This window comes from Stegostoma tigrinum, chromosome 5 (genome assembly GCF_030684315.1).
Source record: "Stegostoma tigrinum isolate sSteTig4 chromosome 5, sSteTig4.hap1, whole genome shotgun sequence".
In the NCBI taxonomy this organism is placed as follows: domain Eukaryota; kingdom Metazoa; phylum Chordata; class Chondrichthyes; order Orectolobiformes; family Stegostomatidae; genus Stegostoma; species Stegostoma tigrinum.
The window spans coordinates 2,270,364-2,295,431 of record NC_081358.1 but is presented as its reverse complement, the minus strand read 5'-3'; the positions used below and the strand labels follow the sequence as shown (position 1 = coordinate 2,295,431).

Sequence of the window (25,068 nt, the reverse complement as noted above, 5' to 3'; positions counted from 1 at the left end):
CAAGGAAACCTAAACAGATAAATAGAAAGCGGGACATAACACCAGCGCTTCATCGGAGGCTCACCGATGTTGTTACCTAGAATGGTGATGAAACGTCTGAAAACTAACCCTCCAGCTCAGCGAGCAAACTCACATCCAAAACCAGATTGTTTTAGGGAAACTAAGAGTCACCTCTTTAAATTGAATTCTTCATATTTTTAGCATTTAATTGCCTCTGTACACCTGTTATGGGAACTGTTAAATCTGATTCAGCACAAGATTTGTTTTTTTTAAATCTATTTTTATTAAAACAGTCAAGTAAGAGTCAATCAAGTCCTAAATACATGGCTAGAACTCATTCTGCTCTTATTTCCTGCTGATTATGAGGTACTTTATTCTATTTTATGAATAGTTACTATTCAGTTCTTACACAGGGTACATTGACAATTGCCCCAAAATACATTTTTTTCTATTTATTTGTGGGATGTGCGAGTTGCTGGCTTGCCAGCATTTCTTGCCCATCCCTAGTTGCTATTGAGAAAGTGATGGTGAGGGACATTGGACAGATGTAGGCCATGCAGCCCTTTGAGCCTATCTTGCCATTCATACAATAATGGATGATCAAACATTTCAATACCTTTTACTCACCAGTTCCCTCTTTGCTATTGATAATCAGAAATCTATCAAACTCTTTCCAAAGCATACTCCAAGACTGAGCATCCACAGCCCTCTGGAGTAGAGAAGTCCGAAGATTCGTAGCCCACTGAATAAAATAAAAATTCTCATCATCTCACATCACCTCATTTTTAAATTGTGCCCTCGGTTCTCAACTCCCCAATCAGAAGAAAAGTCTTACCTGCACCTAACACTTTTAAGTATTTTGTATGTTTTATTGAGATCAACTATCATTCTTCAAAACTTTAGAGAATACAGTTTGTCCAATCTCTCTTCGTAGCAGTCAGGCTTACCAGGAAACAATGATGGTTTTCCTGAGATAATGGGAACTGCAGATGCTGGAGAATCCAAGATAACAAAGTGTGAAGCTGGATGAACACAGCAGGCCAAGCAGCATCTCAGGAGCACAAAAGCTGACGTTTCTGGCCTAGACCCTCTCCCTATTTCTTCCAGAACCCTCTCCCCATCCCCCTCTCTGATGAAGGAACTAGGCCCGAAACAACAGCTTTTGTGCTCCTGAGATGCTGCTTGGCCTGCTGTGTTCATCCAGCTCCACACTTTGTTATCAATGATAGTTTTCCTGCTGTGATGGAAGATGTGTGATTTATATATCTGTTAATATCATTTATTTTGAGCGAGTATGAGAGAGGGATTCTGGGGGGCGGTGGTAATGAGAATTTGTTTATTTTGGGAGAATGTAACCAGTGGACAAGTGTATAAAGAGCAAATAAAATTACAGCACAGGAACAGGCCCTTCAGCCCTCCAAGCCTGCGCCGATCCAGATCCTCTATCTAAACCTATTGCCTATTTTCCAAGGATGTGTATCCCGCTGCTCTCTGCCCATTCATGTATCTGTTTGGATACATTTTAAATGATGCTATTGTCCCTGTCTGTACCACCTCCGCTGGCAATGCTTTCTAGGCTCTCACCACCCTCTGTGTAAAGAACTTTTCACGCATTTCTCCCTTAAACTTTTCCGCTCTCACCTTGAACTCATGACCCCCAGTAATTGAGTCCCCCACTCTGGGATAAAGCTTCTTGCTATTCACCCTGTCTATACCCCTCATGATCTTGTAGGCCTCAGTCAGGTCCTCCCTCAATCTTCATTTTTCTAATGTAAGTAATCCTAATTTACTCAACCTGTCTTCATAGCTAGCACCCTCCATACCAGGCAACATCCTGGTGAACCTCCTCTGCACCCTCTCCAAAGCATCCACATCCTTTTGATAATGTGGCGACCAGAACTGTACGCAGTACTCCAAATGTGGTCAAACCAAAGTACTATACAACTGCAACATGACCTGCCAACTCTTGTACTCAATACCCCGCCCAATGAAGGAAAGCATGATGTATGCCTTCTTGACCACTCTGTCCACCTGTGTTGTCAACTTCGGGGTACAATGGACCTGAACACCCAGATTTCTCTGTGCATCAATTTTCCTTAGGACTTTTCCATTTACTGTATAGTTTGCCCTTGAATTAGATCTTCCAAAACGCCTGACCTTGCATTTGCCTGGATTGAATGCCATCCGCCCAACTCTCCAGTCTGTCTATATTCTGCTGCATTCTCTGACAGTCCCCTTCACTATCTGCTACTCCACCAATCTTAGTGGCATCAGCAAACTTCCTAATCAGACCACCTACACCTTCCTCCAGATCATTTATATATATCACAAACAACAGTGGTCCCAGCACAGATCCCTGTGGAACACCACTGGTCACAGTTCTCCATTTTGAGAACCCTTCCACTACAATGCTCTGTCTCCTGTTGCCCAGCCCGTTCTCTCTCCATCTAGCTAGTATACCCTGGATGCCATGCAACTTCACTTTCTTCATCAGCCTACCATGGGGAACCTTATCAAATGCCTTCCTGAGAAATTATTGAGGAGAATTAGCTTGACTTCAGTTAGAAGAATCAGGATTTGATTTTTCTTGGCTTAGGAAAAAAATCTTGGAACAATTTTTTTTTCAGTTTGTAGGGGTCTTGGTGGAAATTAGATGTATGAAATAGTTTCTGTTGAAGAAAGAAGATAGAAGACTGTTCGGAAATAGGCTACCTCAGTGTAAGAGTTTTAGTATAAAATTTCCTAATCAAAAGTGTTTGGTTCACACCCAGAAGGGAGTGTTTGCAGCTGAGAAAGTCTAAGCTCAGTTGTGTGGCTAAACAAGGAAGAGGCTATCAAAGTCTCAAGACTGGGAACTGAAAAAGACAGTTAAGTCAAACCTATATGTAAGCTAGAAAAGAAATTCTCTCTGTTGTTTGAGTACTGAAAAATGATATTGTTACATAGATAAAGCCTCCTTGGCAATGCAATCTCCTTTTTAAATAAAAATCAAAACAAAATATGTACACTAAGCCAACTTTTAGTCTGGGATCTGACTTGTCAAGTAATAATGTCAACATGGATCATCACAATTGGATCCTTTGTGATCCATAAATTCAGTGGATTTAAGATAAATCTCTTTACTTTTGAAGGAACAGACATGTTGTTGGTTCTGGATATTAAAAAGTCAATTGTGGTGAAGCTTATTTCACAGAGTTTGAAAATGGCTTTGAATATTACAATTTTATGAAAGTTTAATAACAGTAGATCATTTGAAAGTTTTTGCTAAAACTAAATTGAGAGCGTTAACAGATAAATTTAAGGTAGAAATGAAAGTAGGCTCTCAAAGGGATGAGAGACTTCAAGTCATTATCCAACATTGGTGTGATTAGGGTTATCCTAACCCTAACCCTATCGCACCCTGTCCCTACATCTCCCCTTCACCCCCACCCCAGGCTCCAAGATGACGTTCTACATCAAGCAGATGTTCACCTGCACATCTGCTAACGTGGTAAACTGCATCCTCTGTACCCGTTGTGGCCTCCTCTACACTGGGGAAACCAAGCGGAGACTTGGGGACCGCTTTGCAGAACACCTACGCTCGGTTCGCACTAAACAACTGCAACTCCCAATCGCGAACCATTTCAACTCCCCCTCCCCTTCTGCAGACAGCCTGTCCATCCTGGGCCTCCTGCAGTGCCTCAACGACGCTACCCGAAGGTTGCAGGAACGGCAACTCATAGTCCGCTTGGGAACTCTGCAGCCCAACGGTATCAATGTGGACTTCACAGGCTTCAAGATCTCCCGTACCCCGACAGCATCCCAAAACCAGCCCAGCTTGTCTCCGCCTCCCTAACCTGTCCTTCCTCCCAGCTATCCCCTCCTCCCAACCCAAGCCCCACACCCATTTCCTACCTACTAACCTCATTTCGCCTCCTTGACCTGTCCATTCTCCCTGGACTGACCTATCCCCTCCCTACCTCCCCACCTACACTCACCTTCACTGGCTCCATTCCCACGTCTTTGACCTGTCTGTCTCCTCTCCACATGTCTTCTCCTCTATCCATCTTCTATCTGCCTCCCCCTCTCTCCCTATTTATTTCACATTCCCCCTTCCCCTCCCCCATTTCTGATGAACGGTCTAGGCCCAAAACGTCAGCCTTCCTGCTCCTCTGATGCTGCATGGCCCGCTGTGTCCATCCCGCTCTACACCTTGTTTTGCCTTAAACAACATGAGTTGGCCGAAGAAAAGTTTAAAGTAAGGAAGGAAGAAGGAGGTAGTATCTGGGACAATGATTCTGATTCCAATAAGGGAAATGATTTATTTAAGAATCTTATGCTTAGTGTCTAAATTTTCTGACAATGGATTCAAAAGTTATTTCACCTCATTTACGAAGGTAGCTGTGGAGAAGAAACAGCCAAAAGAAGTTTGAATCTTAATATTAGCGAGTGTTTTGACAGATACAGCTATGGCTGTACACACCAATTTGTCTGGAGAACAATTAGATACAAAGCACAAAGCTGTCAAAAAGGCAATGCTGAATTCTTAAGGGCTTGTCCCTTTAGGTTATAAACTAAACTTTCGGACTACAATAAAGAAACCTAATCAGACATTTGTAGAATTTGCAAAGGAGAAAGTAATGCTGTGGAATCAGTGGTTTAAATTAAACAAGCTAGAAAAGAATTTTGAAAATGTATGGGAAATTTTGTTAGTGGAAATAGCATTCCCACAAACTTAAAAACTTTTTTAGGCAAGCATAAAATATTAAGGACCAGAGAAGCAGCAGTTCTTGCAGATAATTATGACATCTCAGTAACACAATCACAGGCAGAGCAATGGTCACATAGATACCCACATGGAAAGCAGATGTAAAGAAAACCTGTGACTATGACATGTGCAAGTTTTAGAGGACAGACCTGACTAGAATATTGGCCACACCAAGGGTGATAGAACAACCAGTGGAGGGAAAACAAACTGAAATATCCTGGACAAAAACAGATGCTGCTGGAAAAGCTCAGCATCTGTGAAGAAAAAAATCAGAGTTAATGTTTCGGGTCTGGTGACCCTTCCTCAGAACTGATGGTGGCTGGGAAAATGTCAGTTTATATCCAGAAAATAGGGAAGTGGTAGGGAATAACCGATAGGATAGAGCCCAAAGAGAGAGAAAGACAGTTGGACAGACAAAGGAGTTGCTGACGGTTAGGCTGGGAGGGTGAGTAGTTGTTAATGGGGGCTGTTAGTGACTAACAAGAGGGGGTGTGTAGTGGCAGGCTGTGTGATAACAAGGCCTGGTGTGTGGGGTGGGGGGCTGGGACATCGGAGAGTTTAGGCCCTAAAATTATTGAACTCAATATTGAGTCCGGAGGGCAGTAGGGTCCCCAAGCGGAAAATGAGGCGTTGTTCCTACAGCATGATCTGAGTTTTGCTGGAACACTGTAGCAATCCGGAGACCGAGATATTGGCCAGGGAACAAGGAGGTACATTGAAGTGGCAGGCAACAGGTAGTTTAGGGTCTTTTTTGCGAGTAGAACGTAGACGTTCTGCGAACCAACCATCAAGTCGACGCTTCGTTTCCCCAATGTAGAGGGGACCACATTGTGAGCAGTGAGTGCAATAGACTAGATTCTGGGAGGTGCAGGTGAAGTGTTGCTTCACCTGGAAGGTATGTTTGGGCCCTCGGATACTGGGGAGGGAGGAGGTAAGTGGGCAGGTGTTGCACCTTCGGTTACAGGGGAAGGTGCCGTAGGGCTGTGGGGAGGTGTTGGGTGTGAAGGAAGTGTGGACCAGGGTATCCCGGAGAGAACGGTCCGTTCAGTGTTCCTCAGAGCTGAGGAAGGGTCACCGGACCTGAAATGTTAACTGTGATTTTTTTTCTTCGCTGATGCTGCCAGACGTGTTGAGCTTTTGCAGCAACTTCTGTTTTTGTTCCTGATTTACAGCATCCACAATTCTTTCAGTTTTTATGAAATATCCTGGACTGTTTCCAAACTGTATTTTAACATTTTTGATCATGGGCTCATGGAACTAGGCAGGAAGCGAAGAGGTCTACAAAATGACTTGGAAATTGAGTTACTGGATACAATTTTTAATAATTCATCTAAAAAAAACTAAAGAAATGAGAATGAGGCTGATATGTATAGCCCATCTTCTTTCATAGAAATGCAACAAGCTATTTCAGAATTGAAAGAATTAGAGCAGGCAGCCTAATCAGAAACAATGTCTTAGCGTTATTACTTGAAAGACAAAGGATTAATGAGGAATTGGAGACCGCCTCAAATATCTACTGAAATTTGAACAAACATCTGATTATCATTACCAATTTTACGAGTGGTGCACAAAATTCCATTGGAAGGTTTCTCTGTTATTCAGAAAACAAAGGATAAAATATTAAAACATTTGTATTGACCATGGTTATATAAAGATTCAGACAAGATTTGCCTGACGTGTCATATATGTCATGTAGTGGGAAGTCCCCCAGTCCTCAATTAAACCTGTGCCTTCAGGTCCCATACCAGATTTTGAAAAACTATTTAGTAGGGCCTAAATAACTTGTGTAGGCCCTAAAGCCAGGTATACAAATCGATACATTGTAATGGTTGTATATTGTTTGTAAAGATTTCCTGAAGTGGGGTCTTAAGGGAAAAAATTATTACAAAAGTGACATTGAAAAGGTTTGGTTTTTGTTTCAATAAATGAATCACCAAAGAAATTAATCAGATCAGCTTTCAAATTTAATGTTGCAAATCTTCAAAGAAATGATGATTAGTTGGGCATCAAAAAACTTCTACCTTCTGTTTATCACCCACAAAGAGCTTATTTGGATAAAGCAATTACTTTGTTACTCTTTGCCATTAGCAATGGTCCTAATGAGTTCACAGGATTTTGTTCTTTTTAACTAATGTGTATGGACATGAGATGAGAGGACCACTTCAATTAATTTTAAATAATTTGTAAACCAGAACTCAGAAATAACGCTTCCAATCTTTGTCTTAAATGTATAAATGAAACTAACCAGTGCATGTGAGTTGGCTGAAAAACATTTGAAGGGCGCTCAACAAATGAGAAAAACTAGGGTTCATAAAAAGGCCAAAATTTGAAAGACTGTAGTTTGAGGCAAGGTATTGGTATTGTTTCTGTTTCTGGGAAGCTATTAAACACAACATTCACTGAACTTGGTCAAATCGAAAAGAAACTCAATTATGTAAATTTTGTGGTGAGTTCTCCAGACAGGAGAAATGATCAATGAATTTGTCATATTAATATGTTGAAGAGTTATTATGACAATGATGAATGTCAGGGGAAATATTTACTTATGGTAATAAAAGAAATAAGGAACAAAATGGAAACATCAGAACAATTACTAAGTGAACCAGAAATTAAAACTTCAAAAGTTAACCCTCTTCCAATCAGATTGGGGAATATGGAGAAGCTTAGAAGATTGGATAGTATCATGTTTTAGCTTGCAGAAAACTATGGAAGTAATTTACAAAGGCAATTATAAAACCATAAATCCATTTCGGGAAATCAGCCAGGAAAAACAATTTGGCTGTTAATACGTTAATCTGGGAGATGTGTTATCTATAAAGCAACATCTTTTTTGGTTCAATTCAGAGCAATTAGCTCAAGCGAGAGAAGAAATTAAGTTCATGATGGACAATGATATTATTGAACCAAATCATAATAGTGGGAACTCACCTGCTGTGATAGTCTCAAAACTGGATGGATCATGAAGTTTTTTTTATTATTTATCACAAAGTTAATGTGATAACCAAAACACATCCTATTTCAAGATTTGAGAATTGAGTTGAATGAATTGTTCGAGTACGATCTGTCACCAAATCAACTTGCTAACAGGATATTGGCAACTTCTGTTGATGGACTTAGCCAAATTAATGTTGGCTTTAGTAACACCAGATGGATTTTATGAATGCAAAGCCATACCATTTGGAATGAAGAATGCGCCTACAAAGTTCTTATGATATTCCAACAATTAATCAATGAAGAAATTGAAAGACTATGTTACTATGTTTATTACATCAACAATTTGGGAAGAACATTTCACTATTTAACTAAACTGTTTGAATGGCTACAAAAATTTGGTTGTAAATCTAGTTGAGAGTGAATTTCCAAAAGTAAAAGTGATGTATTCAGGCTTTGCTGCAGCACAAGGTCAAACAGCCCCTTGAGAACTGAAGGTCAAGGCTATTTTGGATTTTCCTGTGCCTGAAACAAAATGTGAAATTTACACCATAGACTAGTGAATTTTGCCACAAGTTTATCCCAAACTCTAGCACTGTCTTTGCAGCTTTCATGGTTTTTCTGAAGTAAGGCTGAAAAGTTGAATGGATGCAAGAGAGTCGGCGCATCTTTGAAATCTTCAAAGCTAACAATTGCACTGATTTCAGCCATGCCAAATTATGAGAAACCATTCAGAGTGTCGGTTGATGTCACTTTGCTATGGGGTCTGTTTTATTACAAGAAGGTGAAATGGGAATCAAGCAGCCTGTCAGGTATTGTAAACAAAAAGATTCAACAGTTGTGAAGGAGTCATTGAATTCAGTGTTAGCTCTATATCATTTTGAAATATACATCAACAACTTCTCTTATATGGACCACAGTCCTTTCTTTTCTGAGGAAACTCTTGTGGACAAATACTTACTAATATTTTTGTGGACCTTAATTCTCCAACTGGATAATTTGAAAATTGTTCATACGCCTATAAGATAAAATGTTACCGTCATTGCTTTATTGAGAGCACCTATGGAGCACACTAAGTGATGTGGTGCCCTATGTACTTTTGTAAAATATAGTTGCTGAGTTACTCATTGTCTGCTTAATATCAATATATTGCTACTGTTAATGTGGCATGGAAGTTAAGATAATTGTTGATGGGACATGAAAATGCCGCTGAAAGAAAAATGTTATCCTTAATTGGGAGGTGTAATGTAAGGTGTGATGTAAGGTGTATGATTTGTACACATTGTGTTATCTGTCATAATATCAACTGGGATCATAACACTTTCCACTAAAAAGTAGGACAAATCCAAACTGGCCAATAAAGACCTACTCATTAATCTTTAGTTCAGGCTCTAACTAGGTGTCTCAGTTCCTGCCTCATCACAAACTTTGTCCAAACATGGACAAGACAGCTTTATTCCAAAATGAGATGAGAATGACTACAGTCTTTAATCAATTGACCATTGGAAACCTTGGCAAAACTGATTCAGAGATAGTAGGAACTGCAGGTGCTGGAGAATCTGAGATACCCAGGTGTAGAGCTGGATGAACACAGCAGGCCAAGCAGCATCAGCTTATGAAGGTTTTCTGAAGAAGGATCTAGGCCCAAAATGTCAGCCTTCCTGCTCCCCTGATGCTGCTTGGCCTGCTGTGTTCATCCAGCTCCACACCCTTGTTATCTTCAAAACTGAGGTCAGTTTGAAATCAATCAATCGTAGTAAGAGCCATACCAAAGGAAGACAGTCATGGTTGTTGGAGTTTTAAACCAGTGCTCATAAATCAAACACTGCTTCCCCAACCCCTACTTCTGACCATGTCATCTTGAAGCCATTCACCTAATGCCTCTCCTCTGCCTTTTTCTCATAGACCTGCACTATTTCCTTTACAGAAAATAATAGATCAGTGTTCTCAGGTGCTTGATTCTTCCACTAATGGGAACAGTTTCTCCCTATCTCCTTACCGCCTACCTTTTGTTCCCCAAGTAAAACAGTCTCAATTACTCTAACCTATTTATATAACTGAACTTCCACATTATTAGGCCCATTTTCTACCCTTTCTCCATTTGGAATGAGAATGTTTTTGGAAAGGCTGGTAAGCAAAGAGGTGAATTTTTTTATCTATCACCAAAAAGCAAATCCATGTTTTTATTGGCGAGTTTATGACAACATTTCTTCAGCTTTGCAGGCCCTCAAAGGTAGTTAATTTTGGGTGAATACCTGAGCCTTGCTCCAATTGGCTTAGGAATAAACAGTTCAGAAAATCAAATGTGTGGCTCAAAGAATAATGTGGTAAGAAGGGTGTTTTGATTTGTGAGGTACTGACATCGATACTTTGGCACTGGCATAAATAAGCAAAAGGGTGAGTTATTGCGTTAGGATGGGCTCCATTTTAAACTGAGCTGGGATCAGTGTGTTCTCCATCATGTAACTAAGGCAGCAGACAGGTCTTTAAGCTAACAGAGGAGAAGGACAGGAGAAATCCAGACAAAAAGGTTAAGGCATTAGAACATTACATGTAAAACCAACTAGAATGGGGCAGAGAGAATAACAAGAATTGTACATCAGCAAGTAAGATCATTGCACCAAACAGAAGTTCAAAAAATGAAATTGAACATTTTTTATCTCAATGCACAAAGCATCTCCAACTGGAAAGGTAAACTAGTGGCAGAAATGGGTGTAAATGATTTAGACCTAATCATCATTATAGCAGCATGATTACAAGCAGATATTTGGATTAGGAAAGGAAATAGACAGAGAAGAATGGCATAAGGATATAAGCGGGAAAGGACCGAACCTTGGAAAATTGTGAATTAAATCAATATGGGTGGAAATTAGAAATTTTACTTCTGTTGTTCGAGCCCTACCCAATGGCATTTCCTGTTGAGCCTCTGCCCCCTGAGTTTCGTCTCCTCCTTAACACCCAATGATATCATCAAGCTTTTATGGCTTCATTTGAGATCGCCTCCTTTGTGAAATGCCCAGTTTATGTCTGATCGCATCTTTACCAGGCAGTGTGGAACATTAATCTACTTCAAAATGAGAAGGTTGTGCCTGTTCACTAGGAGAATTGAGGACTATGGCAGGGTTAAATCCTCCAGCCCCATGACCTGATCTGAAACACAGACAGAACCAGCTGATCAATAGTGAAGTAATGCTGGAAGACTATCAACAAATGAGTAAACAAAATGTATACCTGAATTTAGAATCCAGCTGGATCTACTGATGTGCGACTGTCTAGCATGGAAGTCCCTACTTATTCATTCAGTTTTCAAGTCAATGACTATTCTGACATGATTCCAAAATTAAGACACCTACCCAACATTTGAATCCATCCTCACAAAGTAAGCTGTTATTAATGGAGGTGAAATTTCATAACATTTCCATAACTATGTTCCAGAGCCAACAAAAATATTCCCACTCAAGCTATTTTGATGTCTAGAGGGTTTGCGCACAACGTTAGATGTTTCTGAATCCCTCAAAACAGAAATGTTCAACATGTGAAAATACTTTCTTTAGGAAGTAATCATGCTAGGCTCAAAGACATATAGGCTGGTTTGGAAAACTATTGGAAATTCTCTGAGTCCTGTGCAGAATGCTCCAGTTATCAATTGAAACAATTGGAAGCAAGGTCATTGGAGTCATTTAAGAGACTGCTGGACATGCATATGTCACAGAAATTTGAGGGTGCATACATGAGGATCAATGGTCGGCACAACATCGTGGGCTGAAGGGCCTGTTCTGTGCTGTACTGTTCTATGTTCTATGTTCTATGTTTTATGAAACCTCTTGAATTGATTACCCTTGGGCTTCCAATAGCTGGACCTGTGAAGACTCATCCATGGCTGTATGGACCAACGGATATTTAGGTAGAAACCCGGACAGTAAGTTCATTATTCACAGGGGAAAGCTTGTAAACCTCTTCATTAATCAGCATGATTGTCCTAACATTTAGGTTTCGGTGAAATCCAGGGGAATCCTTGGTTTAACTATTCCACATAGTCAGCAAAACATGCTCAAGGGTTCCGATTGTTCATTTCTTGGAAATATATGATTAAATTATATTCTTTAAAAGTAGAACATTAACCAAAATTACATTTGAGCCATTACACTTAGTTTTAAAGTATTCATTGCACTTTTTAGTTAACATGATTGGATGGGTAGAGGCTGTTACTATTCCCACTGATGTGTTTTTCTTATTGTTTTCTATTCCCACATGCAAGTCACACCTTTAAATTTGTTGAACAGCTGTTTTTGTCACCTAGTCAACCAAACATAATGTTTCTTCATGTACAACTATAGACATCTAACAGAACGGCGAGATCACCTGCCAATGATGAAGAAATGGGATGCCAGCCTGAAGGGTTTTGAATTACAATAACCCAAACACTATATAACATCAATATTATTTATACTTCTGTCAGGTGTTGAAAACATGTCCAGAAGATAAATGAACTTTGGGAATATTGTTCCACTGCAAGCATTAACTGATGAAATATGACTAGTTTCCTACATGTCTATCTATATGCAGTGAAGTGAATTCACAATGCCAAAGTGAGGTTCATCAATAAATATTCATACTAAGTAATTCACCTGTGGTGTTTATGATGATTAAAAGATTTGATAAAGTAATGAGAAACTATATCCTTTAGTCAGGGACTTTAGAACAAGAAGGTATAATGGTAATATTAGAGCTTGGTTATTCAGGCTTAATATTATGAAGAACTTTTTTACTCAGAGGCCAGTTGAAATCTGAAAGTGTCTCCCTAGAAATGTCTGATGAACTAATGGGTTGAGAGCTATTACAAAACTGAAATTGGCAGTTTTTTCTTCAGGCAGGGGCATTAGGATTATAGAACCAAGGTGGGTAGGTGGAGCAGTCATAGAGATCTGCCATGATCTTATTGAATGCATCTTTTCCAAAGGTGGATGGATCTACTCATGAACGATATTCCAATTCATTTTCTTCAGAGTTGAATCTGAGCTTTTGTAGCTGTAGAAATTATTGGGCACAATATGCCGAGAAAGAATAGAATGCAGTGAATGACTGGTATGATACTTGGAGCTATCATGTGAGTTGAACAGTTACAGTCCTGCTAAACATATTAGATTCTGAACGATCCTACATTCAACCTCAGTAGAACATGCTCAGCATTCCCAAATTGACTGTTTTTCCATCTATTTCAGAAATGGCAAAATGCACTATCTCTTTCCCAGACAATCTTTTCTCCAACCAACAACTGAGAAAAAAACGAATAGTGTTTTGAATTTCTTTCTTAAAAGCATTGGTGTGCGAGTGTGCATATTGTATGGGGAGGTGGAAGTATCAATATTATTGAAGATAATGCTCTCTGTCTGCCTTGACAGAATATATTTGTGTTATATCAGTGAACAAAGAGTTATGTTACACACTAGATTTTGTAAAGTTACTGGTTCGGGTGCTCAACTTGGATTCCCTGGAAATTCAAAAGAGAGACAGCTAATTTTCTATCAATAGCTGGTTTTGGAGGTCGGTGAGGCTTTGCACATGTTTAATTGCCACTGCTATCCTGTAACTTGTTTTAAGATGAGACAGAAATATTCCAGCATTTTTTATTTTCAACTGACCGAGCAGTCTCTTCTTTTTGTGATCTCTTTAAGTGAAAGTAATGGCCTTGTGTCGTTGCTGCTAGGTTATTAATCCACACATAAAGGCAATGCTCTGGAAGCATGAGTTCAAATCCTGCCATGACAGAGCTTCAATTTTAAAGAAATCTGCAGTTAAAAGTCTAATGATGACTATGAAACCATTGTTGCTTGCTGAGAAAAACCCAGCTGGTTCACTAATGTCCATATTTAGGGAAGGAAACCTTTATCTGCCATCCTTACCTGCTCTGCATCCATGCGACTTCAGATCCACTGCAATTTTGCTAGCTCTTATTGCCACCTGAGCAATTAGGGCAGGCAATAAATGCTGGTCCAGGCAGCAATGCCCAGACCGAATGAATAAAACAAGCCAACAGATCGCATGGGTAGTTTGCATGGTGTAAGAGATGCTATAGGGGTCATGATGCTAACTTACACCAGGACTATGTTCACTGCTCCAGCCAATCTTTATTCATCTGCTATTTCAGTTGCTCCAATTTCTTTTGTTGTTTTGACTTTTGTTAATGGAATGAGAAGATGTGGAGCTGCAGCAGGAAAAGGGAATTGAGGTAGAACGTCAGCACTGATCTTATTAAATGGTGATGTAGACATTGGAAACACTCCTGCTACTATTTCTTACCTTGACCTGTTTGACAATCTCTTTGGGGCATTGTTTTGTGTTCAGAGCATCATTGTCTCTACTGTTTTGTAAGGTCAGGGGTTTTACTGTTTCTTGTTTTATTGATCTGCTCTGCTTTAAAAGCTGTTCAGTCTGATTGAATCTTGACTGATCACTTGTGAATAAACTAAATGTAAATTAGATTTTTTAATGAGTTTGTTCCAACTTAGGAACAGTAATTCTGTAAACATGAGGATATTTTTGAAATTCTGGTATGAATTTCAGAAGCAGCATTATACCTAGTATGATATTATGTCCAGAATGTTAAATCTTTGGGCTGCCACAAACATCTCTGATGTAACATATGCTAATAGCATTATGGCCATCACTGTGTTTCATAGTGTTGCACCAACTTGGCCAGTGACTTGCTCAGCAATACCACAGGAAACCAGTTTTTGTGTCTGCATGTATCACTCAGGTAACAGTTGGACCCGGCTACACAGTTGTCATTCTGTCCCTGTTGTACAGTATTATCATGTGGTATATTTTTATTACAAATATAGCTGTAAACTGCCTGTGTAAACTCGGTGCGCTGTGATTACACTGTCAGATATGGTTCAGTGGATAGCACACTTACTCTTGTAATGAGGGGTCTAGGCCCGAAACGTCAACTTTTCCGCTCCTCCGATGCTGCTTGGCCTGCTGTGTTCATCCAGCTCCACACCTTGTTATCTCAGATTCTCCAGCACCTGCAGTTCCTACTATCTCTTACATTTGTGTTGGATGGTTATTGGATCCATTACTGCACCTGAGAGCTGACTGCAAGGACATAGGCCGACCCCACAGTACTACTGCGGGAGTTGCTGTGCAAGTCGGCAGTGGGAACTTTTGGATGAGATGTAAAATTAAAACTCGTGTTAGCCCTCTGGAACGGATGTGAAGAACCATGTGAAGAAGAGCAAATGTCCGTGATTAATATTCATGTTTCAATCAACATTACTCTAAAACATTCCGATGTTGCCATTGATGAAGGCTTGCTGTGCACACACTGGCTGGTGCATCTTAATTTATAACACTTGATCACTCGGGAGGCACTTTAGGACTGCTGTGCGAATCCCTACAGATGTGCAGGTATCTTAATTCTGTCGGTGGTGCTGGAGTGCCTTTGCTGGTGGGAGATGAAATTACCGTGCGACAAGTTTGTACAAACAATTTCCATTATAAATGCTACCGTTTCCATTCTGTAATGCAGGAAATATCTGCAGGCTTAAGGGTTTAATTTATTACGTGGATGTTTTATAAAAACACACACACAGAAATAGATGGGAACCGCACGTGGTTTATTTTAGTGATTGGATATAGTTTCTTTCTTCTAAAACCCCGTTTCGCACATGGTCCCAGCACACTGCGAACAGCAGCCTTTATTCAGACGAGACTGCTCGGCAAGCACACTCTGGGTTAAGAAAATTTTCACAGAGGTCGTTTCATAATGAATGCGACACACACACACACACACACACACGCCTTATCCTCTCACTGAACTGCAACATTTAGGAGCCGGGGCGATCCGGCCCCCGCTCTGGTTAGCACTGTGAGTGAGCGTGTCTGTGTGTGTGTGTGTGTGTGTAACTCTATCTTTGACCGGCTCTCCCTTTCTACTGGCGCAGGTGGCACTGTCTCCCTGTCTGTGGTTAGCGCTGGCCTCCCACACATGAATGGTACGATAGATTACATTCAACCGGCGCCAAAACACTGTCCCGACAAAAGATCCTTGTTAAACTCAACTAAGGCTATTTGTTCCTAAATTGTACAGAATCCCTGCTCCGCGTTATAAATGTTTCGGCAAATTATAGAACTATCTGCGGGGACTCAACTCAATCAACTGGGATTGAGGATGAGCCGGCGGACAAAGTCGAAATATTGCTACATCTCCCGAGATATCCACATAATTTAGTGTAATGTTTGTCCAAGGGCGATTCAGATAAAACCCGTTTATATTAAAGGGAAGCAAATGCAGCGAGAGCATTAAGATCAGGCGCGCAACTAATCCTGCGCCAAAATCCTGCGCAATTTCACAGCAATATCTCTGACGGGACAATTTCACTCGGTTCGTCTCAATGTATTTGCAGGACGGCCCATTTATTTCTGGGTTAATATCACATCAGACTCTAGGAAAATTACTGACAGTTTTCTTTGCTCCGATCTGCATTCAGATTTCACATTGTTCTGACAGAAGAATTAACTGATGTTAGCATGTACTCCTGAGACACTCGTGCTGAGTAGATAAAGGCGATAATCAATCGAAGGCTCTGGGTGTCTGTCTGCTGGTCTGGGGGCGGAGGGGTCACTGAGCCGACCAGAAGCTGACTGGGTGACATGTGTCCAGTGGTGTGCTTCGGAGGTGGGTCCCAGTGAATGTTTGCTTTGCTTTAGCAGCTAAACTCTCTCAGCAATGAGCCAGTGAGTGGTTCACTAGAGGCTAAGGATACCCGGAGGAGCAGCGCTATAAGTGGTAGAGCACAGATAGAGAAGCCAGCCCCGCCTGTAAGACTCCCCCAAACCACCATCCCTCCCCAGCCCACACCCACCCCCCCCCCCTCCCGACTCGGCTGTTTGTGGCGCCGGATAACCGGGACTGCGAGGAGGAGGACCGGGATGAGCAGGAGACCGCAGTCCCAGGGATGCGCGGCTGTGGCTGTACCTGTGTGTGGGGTAGCCTGGTGCTAAGCGCCGGCTGACAGGAACTGCAGCTCACTCACACCTGGCCGATGTGATTCCCGGCTGCCGCTGCTTGGGGGGTTTCTGACCGAGTCATTGCACTGAAGATGCTGCTTCGCCTGGAGCGCACCCCGGCAAACGGGCCGCACATCCGCAGCCGTTCACTGCTCTGCTTCTTTCTAGTGCTTCTTTCCCAGATCACCGTCTCCCGGCTCCTCCTAACAGGTAAGGAAAATCCTGACTCAGCGCCAGTTTTACTGAAGCACATTGTATCGCTGCCCAAACCGGCTGCTCATGCCGCTGTTTTCGTGTTTAGGCTCGGTGGCAAGCTGTGAGAATGAAGGTGCTGCGGTAGAAATCCCACGAATTACAGATAACCCGTGCATCTCCTGTCAGTGTTTGGTAAGAGCGCTTTCACGATTTAATATATAAACCTCAGGAGTAGGAGCGCAGCGCTGGCTCTGAAATCTAAATTAAAAGTGAGGTTTACTGCAGTGAGTGGTTCGGATTTAGATCACTGCATATATTCCGGTGAAATGTTTGTGATTCATTAGGAGTGTTAGTGTTTGCACTTTGGAATAAAACAGAAAACGCGACCAAAGTTGCGCCGTTGAAAGCATCAGTGTCTCATTCCATAAACTACGGAACTGAGGAGATGAACACATCTCTGTGTTCCACTCCGGCCCCTTCGCTAATGACACGCGGAACAGTGCCTTAGCGTATGCTTTCGGGCAAGGTCACATCTCCACTTAAATTGTGTGTGTGTTTTGCGAAATTGGTTGGAATGTTCAGTCTAAAACGCGGGAGGGTGCGACCGGCACTAGGACCCTGTGGTTGTCAGGAGGCGGGGCTCCCGGTGTCTGTGCACAGCCGGATCCCGGATCCCGGATCCCAGACTCCATCCCGCGGCTTCTCGGCCCGAGACCACACAGTGCTGGACCCCGGGGGAGGCTGAGCATGTGGGGAATGGGAGGGCTGTTGCGGCTCTGCGTGACGCACTATTACAAGTTAAGGTCCCCCAGCGGAATTTCTGCCCTGTGTCAATCACAGCCGGTCCCCCACGCATTGCAGCCTGCACTCTGTTTAATTCGCTGCTTACTACCTGCACCCAGCTCATGTCTGCCCAGATATGTTAGGGTTTCCTGCATTCCAACCAAAAAAATCCATATGTCATTGATTTCAATTTGCAAACTCAAATTCAACATTAATGTTCCTATAAAGGCAGGATACCTCTAATCGCTATCATATTAATACAGGAGCTGCAGGTGTTCCTACGCTGGGCTTTAACAATTTATTGCCGCAAATCCATACACAATTTACAGCCAGGAACAGGCTATATTCTGGAAAGTTCCGCATCATTTTGCTGCTCTAACGAAAGCCAAAGCAAAACTTCAAGCCCTTGGAAATCTGGAACAAAAACAGGAAACTTGAGCGGGTCAGGCACAGATACAGTGGCAAGAACTAGGCAACACGAGAATTCCAGGAGTTTCCGGGAATGTGGATCACGGGACGGGGCGGGAGGGGGGTGGTTACCGTCGTTTTGAAAGTCAGCCAAGGGAGACCCGCTGTATAATGCTGCGACTCGCTGTGTTCCACTCCGGCCCCTTCGCCCATCTGCTCACGTACACACAGCGGTCCCGGGAGTAACTCGGAATACTTTGGGCCAACTGGTCTTCAACGAAATTTCACAGGAACATTGCAGACGATCCGGCGTCTGCCCGGAAATTCAATGAGAGGAGTGGGACAGAGTGGGAACGCCTCAGTTCATTCATATCTCTTCCCCATGTAGAGTTCCATCTCCGCAGGCTGCAGAGTTCGAGGGGCAGGGATCTCTCTGCCGAGTTTGCCATGCTGGATAGGTACCAGGTCCGGGAGCTTTACCTGGAAATTAGGGCCATATTTCCTCACCGTTTACTGCCCCCACACACCCCACCCGCAACTACAGTGATTGCCCTGAGCAGAGCTGAAGTTGCGTCTTATTAAATTTGCCCAGAACAGGAGGAAAGCGCGCAGCACATCTCCGGTTGAGGCAAGTTGTGAAAAGACTAAACCGAAAGAACTGCGGATGCTGTAAGTCGGGAACAAAAACACAGTTGCTGGAAAAGCTCAGCAGCATCTGTGAAGGGAAAAAAACAGAGTTAACGTTTCAGGGTCCAGTGACCCTTCCTCTGAACTGAAACGTTAACTCTGTTTTCTCCTTCACAGATGCTGCTGAGCTTTTCCAGCAACTGTGTTTTTGTAAGAAGACAAACGTTGGCCAGGCAAACAGGACCATAAGCGATAGACCAACGGTGGAGCGGTGAGCCTTGTTTCTGATCGTTCTCAATGCCTCAGGTGCCCTGTGTCCCGTCACATTCTACCAGTCAAGCGTGAACTTTTCTCAGAACTGCGCCCCTAATGGAGATGGTGTGCGGGCCTTGACCAGTCAGGAGATGGGTTACTGGCTACAGTAGTAAGCGCCAAACTAGTTCAGTTTCTTGTCAGTGCTGAGCTGCCAGGATGTTAGTGGCGGCTTCAGCAATGATAATGCCACTGAGTGTCAAGAGGAGATGGCCGAGTGCTTGTATGATACTATTACCGAGGAGCCCAAGGCTGGATTTTGTCCAGGCCTTGCTGCATGTGGATATTGACTGTTTCAGTGAGGAACTAGGAGTGAAACTAAATGCTGCAGTCATCAGAAACGTTTCCACATTTGACTTTATCACATAGGGAAGTTAATTAATGAAGCAACTGAAGATGGTTGGGCCTGGATGTTACTGTGAGGCCCTGGATCCTTGTGGCACAGTGATAATGTCCCTATCTCTGGGCCAGGAGACCCACGTTCACTTCCCACCTGCTCCAGAGTTGTGAAATAACACCCCTGATCAAGTTGATGAGGAAAGTACTGATCTGAGACACATGATGATGTCTACAGTACTGCCCCTGTCCCTGGGGAGGAAAATAAAATCTATCTTGAGGAACTGCTGCAGAAATGTCCAAGTGACCACACAGGAGTTTCATCTGATTTCAAACAATGTAGCCTTAGCAACAGTGTACCAAACAGCAATAATTCCAATTCCACAAGATGCAACCATTAGCCATCCCTAATTGTCTTAAATTAAATACATTGCATTCCTATGGTGCCTTTCACAGCCTCAGGACATATGGAGGCATTTACAGCCCGTAGTTTCAAAATGTAGTCACTGTTCGAATGTAGGAAACATTGAAAAGATGGTGGCTGGCCTTTTTTTTGCTCTGCTTGGAGAGGACCTGATCCAACTTTGTGTTTTGCTACAAAAACAGAAGTTACTGGAAAAGCTCTGTGTCCGGCAGCAACTGTGAAGAGAAATCAGAGTTAACATTTTGGGTCCAGTGACCCTTCCTCAGAACTGATGGTAGCCGGGAAAATGTTGGTTTTTATGCAGAAGGTAGGGTGAGGGGAGGGGATAAGTAGTAAACGATAGGTGGTGATAGAGCCCAGAGAGAGAGAGAGAGAGAGAGAAGAGCAGTTGGACAGACAAAGGAGTTGATAACAATCTGGCTAGGAGGGTGTATAGCTGTTAATGGAGACTGTTAGTGGCTAACAACAGGGAGTGTGTAATGGCAGGTTGTGTGATAACAAGGCCTGGTGTGTTTTACTAGGCCACTTTAGAAGGCAGTTAAGAGTCAGTCTCAAACCTTTCAGATACAGGCCAGACTGGGTAGGGACAGCGGATTTCCTTTCCTAAATAACATTATTGAGCCAGTTAGGTTTTTACAACAAACTGATAGTTTTATGGTCACTTCAACAGAAACTAGCTTTTTTCACAAATTTTTGAAAGTGAATTCTAATCCTGAATTTGACAGAGTAAATTTAAACTTAGGAACAAAAACAGAAGTTGCTGGAAAATCTCAGCAGGTCTGGTAGCATATGTGAAGACAAAAGTCGGAGTTAATGTTTCGGGTCTGGTGACCCTTCCTCAGAAGATTCAGTCACTGGACCTGAAACAGTAACTCTGATTTTGTCTTCACAGATGCTGCCAGACTTGCTGAGCTTTTCCAGCAACTTCTGTTTTTGTTTCTGATTTACAACATCCACAGTTCTTTTCAGTTTTCATTTAAATTTAAACTCACGTTGTTTGAATTACTGGTTCAGCAACATAATCATTACACTACCATATTTGCATCATCTGAATGGATTACTGCCATGTTCAGCTGTATGTATACCCTGACATTTTGAATTCCTTCACTTCACAATTCCTTCACAAGTTTCTCATGCACTGCCAGTGTTAACTTGCTTCATGATTAGATGCAATTTTTCCAGTGCGTTGCAGACCCTACCGCAACAAGATCTGCTGGTAGCAGTACTACAAACAGGACAGGAGGAGGAGGCTAAGTTGTACATCTTGCTTTGTGTGCTGAGTTCTTTGTACGTTCCAGGCCTCCAGTACAGCATGGCTACAGATCTGGAGATCTGTTGCTTTATAAATCACATTCAGATGGTTGAGGGTGTGTAAAATATTTTTTAAAAATAATTTGAAGAAGACCAAGGAATTGACAATGCAGCTTCAAGTTACACTGCCAGACAGGGTCATTTGTTATATTCATGTGTGTTCATGTTCTTGGTAGACCCAAAATTCATCACAGTTGAAATGGAATGTGTTTGACTTGTGAGTGATGTGATGTATTTACTAACTGCAAACCTTTCTTGCTGAATTTTGTTGATTGGTCTCTTATGTATCCAAGATCCTGCCTTTGGAAACTTTGTCCAAGTTACAGTTTATTCCTCGTTGAACCTGCTCCATAATTTTACATTTCAGTCAAAATTTGTTCTTTTCCCATTTATTTGTCTATGATAGCCTAAGTGAGTGGGCAAAGGTCTGGCAGATGGAGTACAATGTTGATAAGTGTGAGGTCATCCATTTTGGTTGGAATAATAGCAAAATGGACCATGTTTTAAATGGTAAAAAATTGCAGCTTGCTGCTGTGCAGAGGGACTTGGGTGTCCTTGTGCATGTATCGCTAAAAGTAGGATTGCAGGTGTAGCAAGTAATTAAAAAGGCAAATGGAATTTTATCTGTTATTGCTAGAGGGATGGAGTTTAATACCAGGGAGGCTATGCTGCAGCTGTATAGGGTCCTGGTGAGGTCACACCTGGAGTACTGTGTGCAGTTTTGTTCTCCTTACTTGAGAAGAGATATACTAGCACTGGAGCAGGTGCAGAGGAGGTTTACTCAGTTGATTCCAGAGTTAAGAGGGTTGGATTATGAGGAGAGACTGAGTAGACTGGGATTATACTCATTGGAATTCAGAAGAATGAGGGGAGATCTTATGGAAACATATAAGATTATGAAGGGAACAGATAAGGTGGAGGCAAGGAGGTTGTTTCCGCTAGCAAGTGAAACTAGGACTAGAGGGCATTGCCTCAAAATAAAAGGAAGCAGGTGTAGGACTGAGGTCAGGAGGAACCTCTTCACCGAAAGGGTTGTGAATCTGTGAAATTCCCTGCCCAGTGAAGCGGTTGAAGCTGCCTCGCTGAATGTTTTGAAGGCCAGGCTAGATAAATTTTTGAACAGTAAAGGAATTAAGGGTTATGGTGAGTGGTTGGGTAAGTGGAGCTGAGTCTCGAAAAGATCAGCCATGATCTTATGAAATGGCAGGGCAAGCTCAAGGGCCCAGATGGCCTCCTCCTGCTCCTCATTCTTATGTTCTTATTTCCTGATTATACGTCTTTGCCAGTGATTATTGAGGAACTAATGAAGACAAGAGTTCACCAAACCCCATCACATTATTTGTCAGCCTATTTAAATGCATCTATACTAATCTCTTCAATCACTCCCGGGTAGCAAGTCCTAACATTCTCTACTGAAAAGAGTTTCTCTGGAATATTGAATCTATTAGCCGCTGGTTGATATTTATCTGCCATAGTTTTAACCCCATGCTAGTGGAAATATCTTCTACCTCATCACTCTAAATCTCTATTGTAATCTTAACGATCATTTTCAGATCCCACGGTCTTCTCTTCACAAGTAAATAGTCCCCCAGTCTGTTCAGCTTTTCCTGATTTGTAGTCCAGGAATTGTTCTTGTAAATTTGTTTATGTCAACTCCTATATCTCTATATCTTTTTAATTGAAATTATTCACTTGATGAGACTATACTATTCTGCTTTCTCCATCATGGAGAAAATCATGGAAAACCCGTATTCCCCATGCTAGCTTGTTGTAGACACTGTTTGTTATGGTGGTGTGCATGATCACTAGGTTTTGTAGTTTGTTGTGGAGTATTTAATAGCTTGGTTACAGTGACTGGAGAATAAATCTGAATGATTAGAAGGCTTAGAACAGTTTGGAATTCATTGTAATAACTCAGTTAGCAAAGACATTTAACAATACTGAACCAAACAGATCAGAAGTTCTTAAGATAACAAGGTGTAGAGCTGGATGAACACAGCAGGGCAAGCAGCATCAGAGGAGCAGGAAGGCTGATGTTTTGGGTCGAGACCCTTTCCTGCTTCTCTGATTCTACTTGGCCTGCTGTGTTCCACCAGCTGTACACGGTGTTATCTCAGATTCTCCAGTATCGGCAGTTCCTATTGCCCCAGAAGTTCTTAACTTCAGTTTGGGCTTGCACTAAGTTAGAATGATACCAAGGAGGCCAAAGCAGCTGTATGGGTCTCAATATTTGTCACAGTTCAGAGGTGAATAAACAAATCAGAACTATGCTGTCATAGCCCAGCAGTGCCTGTCATGGGCCAATGGCTGTGTCTGTCACAGTTTGCCAAGACTTGTTTATGTGGAAAGCCCTAATGTATTTCTCCTTTCTCACTTTGCTGATTTACTGGGAGTCATGACCTACCTAAGTGATGCTCAATAGATCATGAGATTTCCTCTTTAAAGCGTGGAAGTCTACTGAAGGACATGCTCATTCATCTAAAGTCGTTGGAACTTCCTGTGTTTGTTTTATCTGTATTTTCCAATCAGGATCGAAATGATCATCCATGGTTCAAGTCTTAGAGAAATGTGTATTCTGGTTTTTAAAATAATTCCACTTGAGGAGAAATTTCATGCAAGTCGCATTGAACCATTACTCATGAAACAGAAAACAAAATTGCAATGTGCCTTAACACTCAGAGACTTTCCCTAGAGATTTCTTTGGAGATTTGGGCAGCACAGTAGCTCAATGGTTCGTGCTGCTGCCTCACAGCTCCAGGGATCTAGGTTTTATTCCTTGGGTGAGTGCCTATATGTTTGCACATTCTCCTGTGTCTGCATGTGTTTCTGCCAGGTGTTCCAGTTCTCTCCCACAGCCCAAAGATGTACGTGTTAGGTGGATTGGCCAGAGTAAAAATATGAGGTTACAAGATAGGGCGGGGTGCTCTTTAGAGGGTTGGTGCAGACTTGATGGGCTGAACGGCCTCTTTCTGCACTAAAGAGGTTCTGTGATTCTTCTACTTCATCACAACAAGCTTGGCCAGGCCTTGCTTACAGTCTGGAGCAAGTGAAGACCCAAGGAAACGCTCCCTGAGTTATTTTTATAGCCCATCTGTGGATTCATAGAGACTTGTTATGTTCCCAAGGTGTCTATAAGTTACCAGGTCAAACTAAGAGGTGAAATTGATCTTTGCATTAATAGACATCTGACAAGAAGAAATCAGCTGGTAATTATACCACCAATCCAATTTTATATCCTATTGACTTTAATAAAGGGTGATTCACTGCTGGTATTTTGTGCTATTGCTCATGACCAATTTCAAATTACCATCCCATGTTGTCTGGAGTTTCCGTGGACACAGGGAGAGTTGTAACTGTTTAGCGCCTATCTCAACCTCACAACATCCTAAAGTGCTTCATAGTCAATGAAGGACTTTGTTTTTGAAGTCACTGCTGTAATTTAGGGAATCTGTGGGAGGCTGTGCTTCAGAAGAAAAATCTTTGTGCCAATGTGACCATGGTGCTGTTGCACTTTGACTGCATGCTATAGGTTGCAGGGGAAGAATTTTCCACAGTGTAGTTTGACTGAGTTTTCTCTTTCTGTTACATACTTCAGAAGTTGATGTCACTATAGGTTGGGGAGGCCAGTAACCTGTTGTCTAATGAGTAGGGTGAGAACTCACATGGACATGAAAGCCTTTATTGGGAGGACTGAACTGTGGGGATTAACACTACTTCTGGATTACTACTGCTGAGAATTCAAGTGAATGGAATTCCCGTGGTATAGCCAGGACCTACAGTAGCAGCCATCTCCCTCTATGGTATAATCGCAAACACTCCATTTTAGACTGTTTTCTTTGACTGTGCTTACATTGAAAGTTAATTTGGATTTCCTGTTCAGTTTACAGAAAAATTCATCCGGAGCGCTGCCATTTATAAAAACATTCATTTGGACAGCCTGTCCTGTTTAAGTGGATCGCAGGTCTGCAGTTAGTGAATTATG

The 25,068-nt window shown here is 42.0% G+C and overlaps 1 protein-coding gene across 1 annotated transcript in view; it reads left to right on the top strand.

Moving 5' to 3' along the window:
* Window positions 1-16,055: 16,055 nt before the first annotated feature.
* Window positions 16,056-25,068, top strand: part of bmper (BMP binding endothelial regulator) — an 84,052-nt gene continuing 75,039 nt past the window's right edge. Inside the window, exons 1-2 of the mRNA XM_059645765.1 lie at window positions 16,056-16,900; window positions 16,992-17,077. Coding sequence (XP_059501748.1) covers window positions 16,783-16,900; window positions 16,992-17,077 — 204 coding nt within the window. The 5' untranslated portion in view covers window positions 16,056-16,782. The remainder of the gene's footprint in view (window positions 16,901-16,991; window positions 17,078-25,068) is intronic.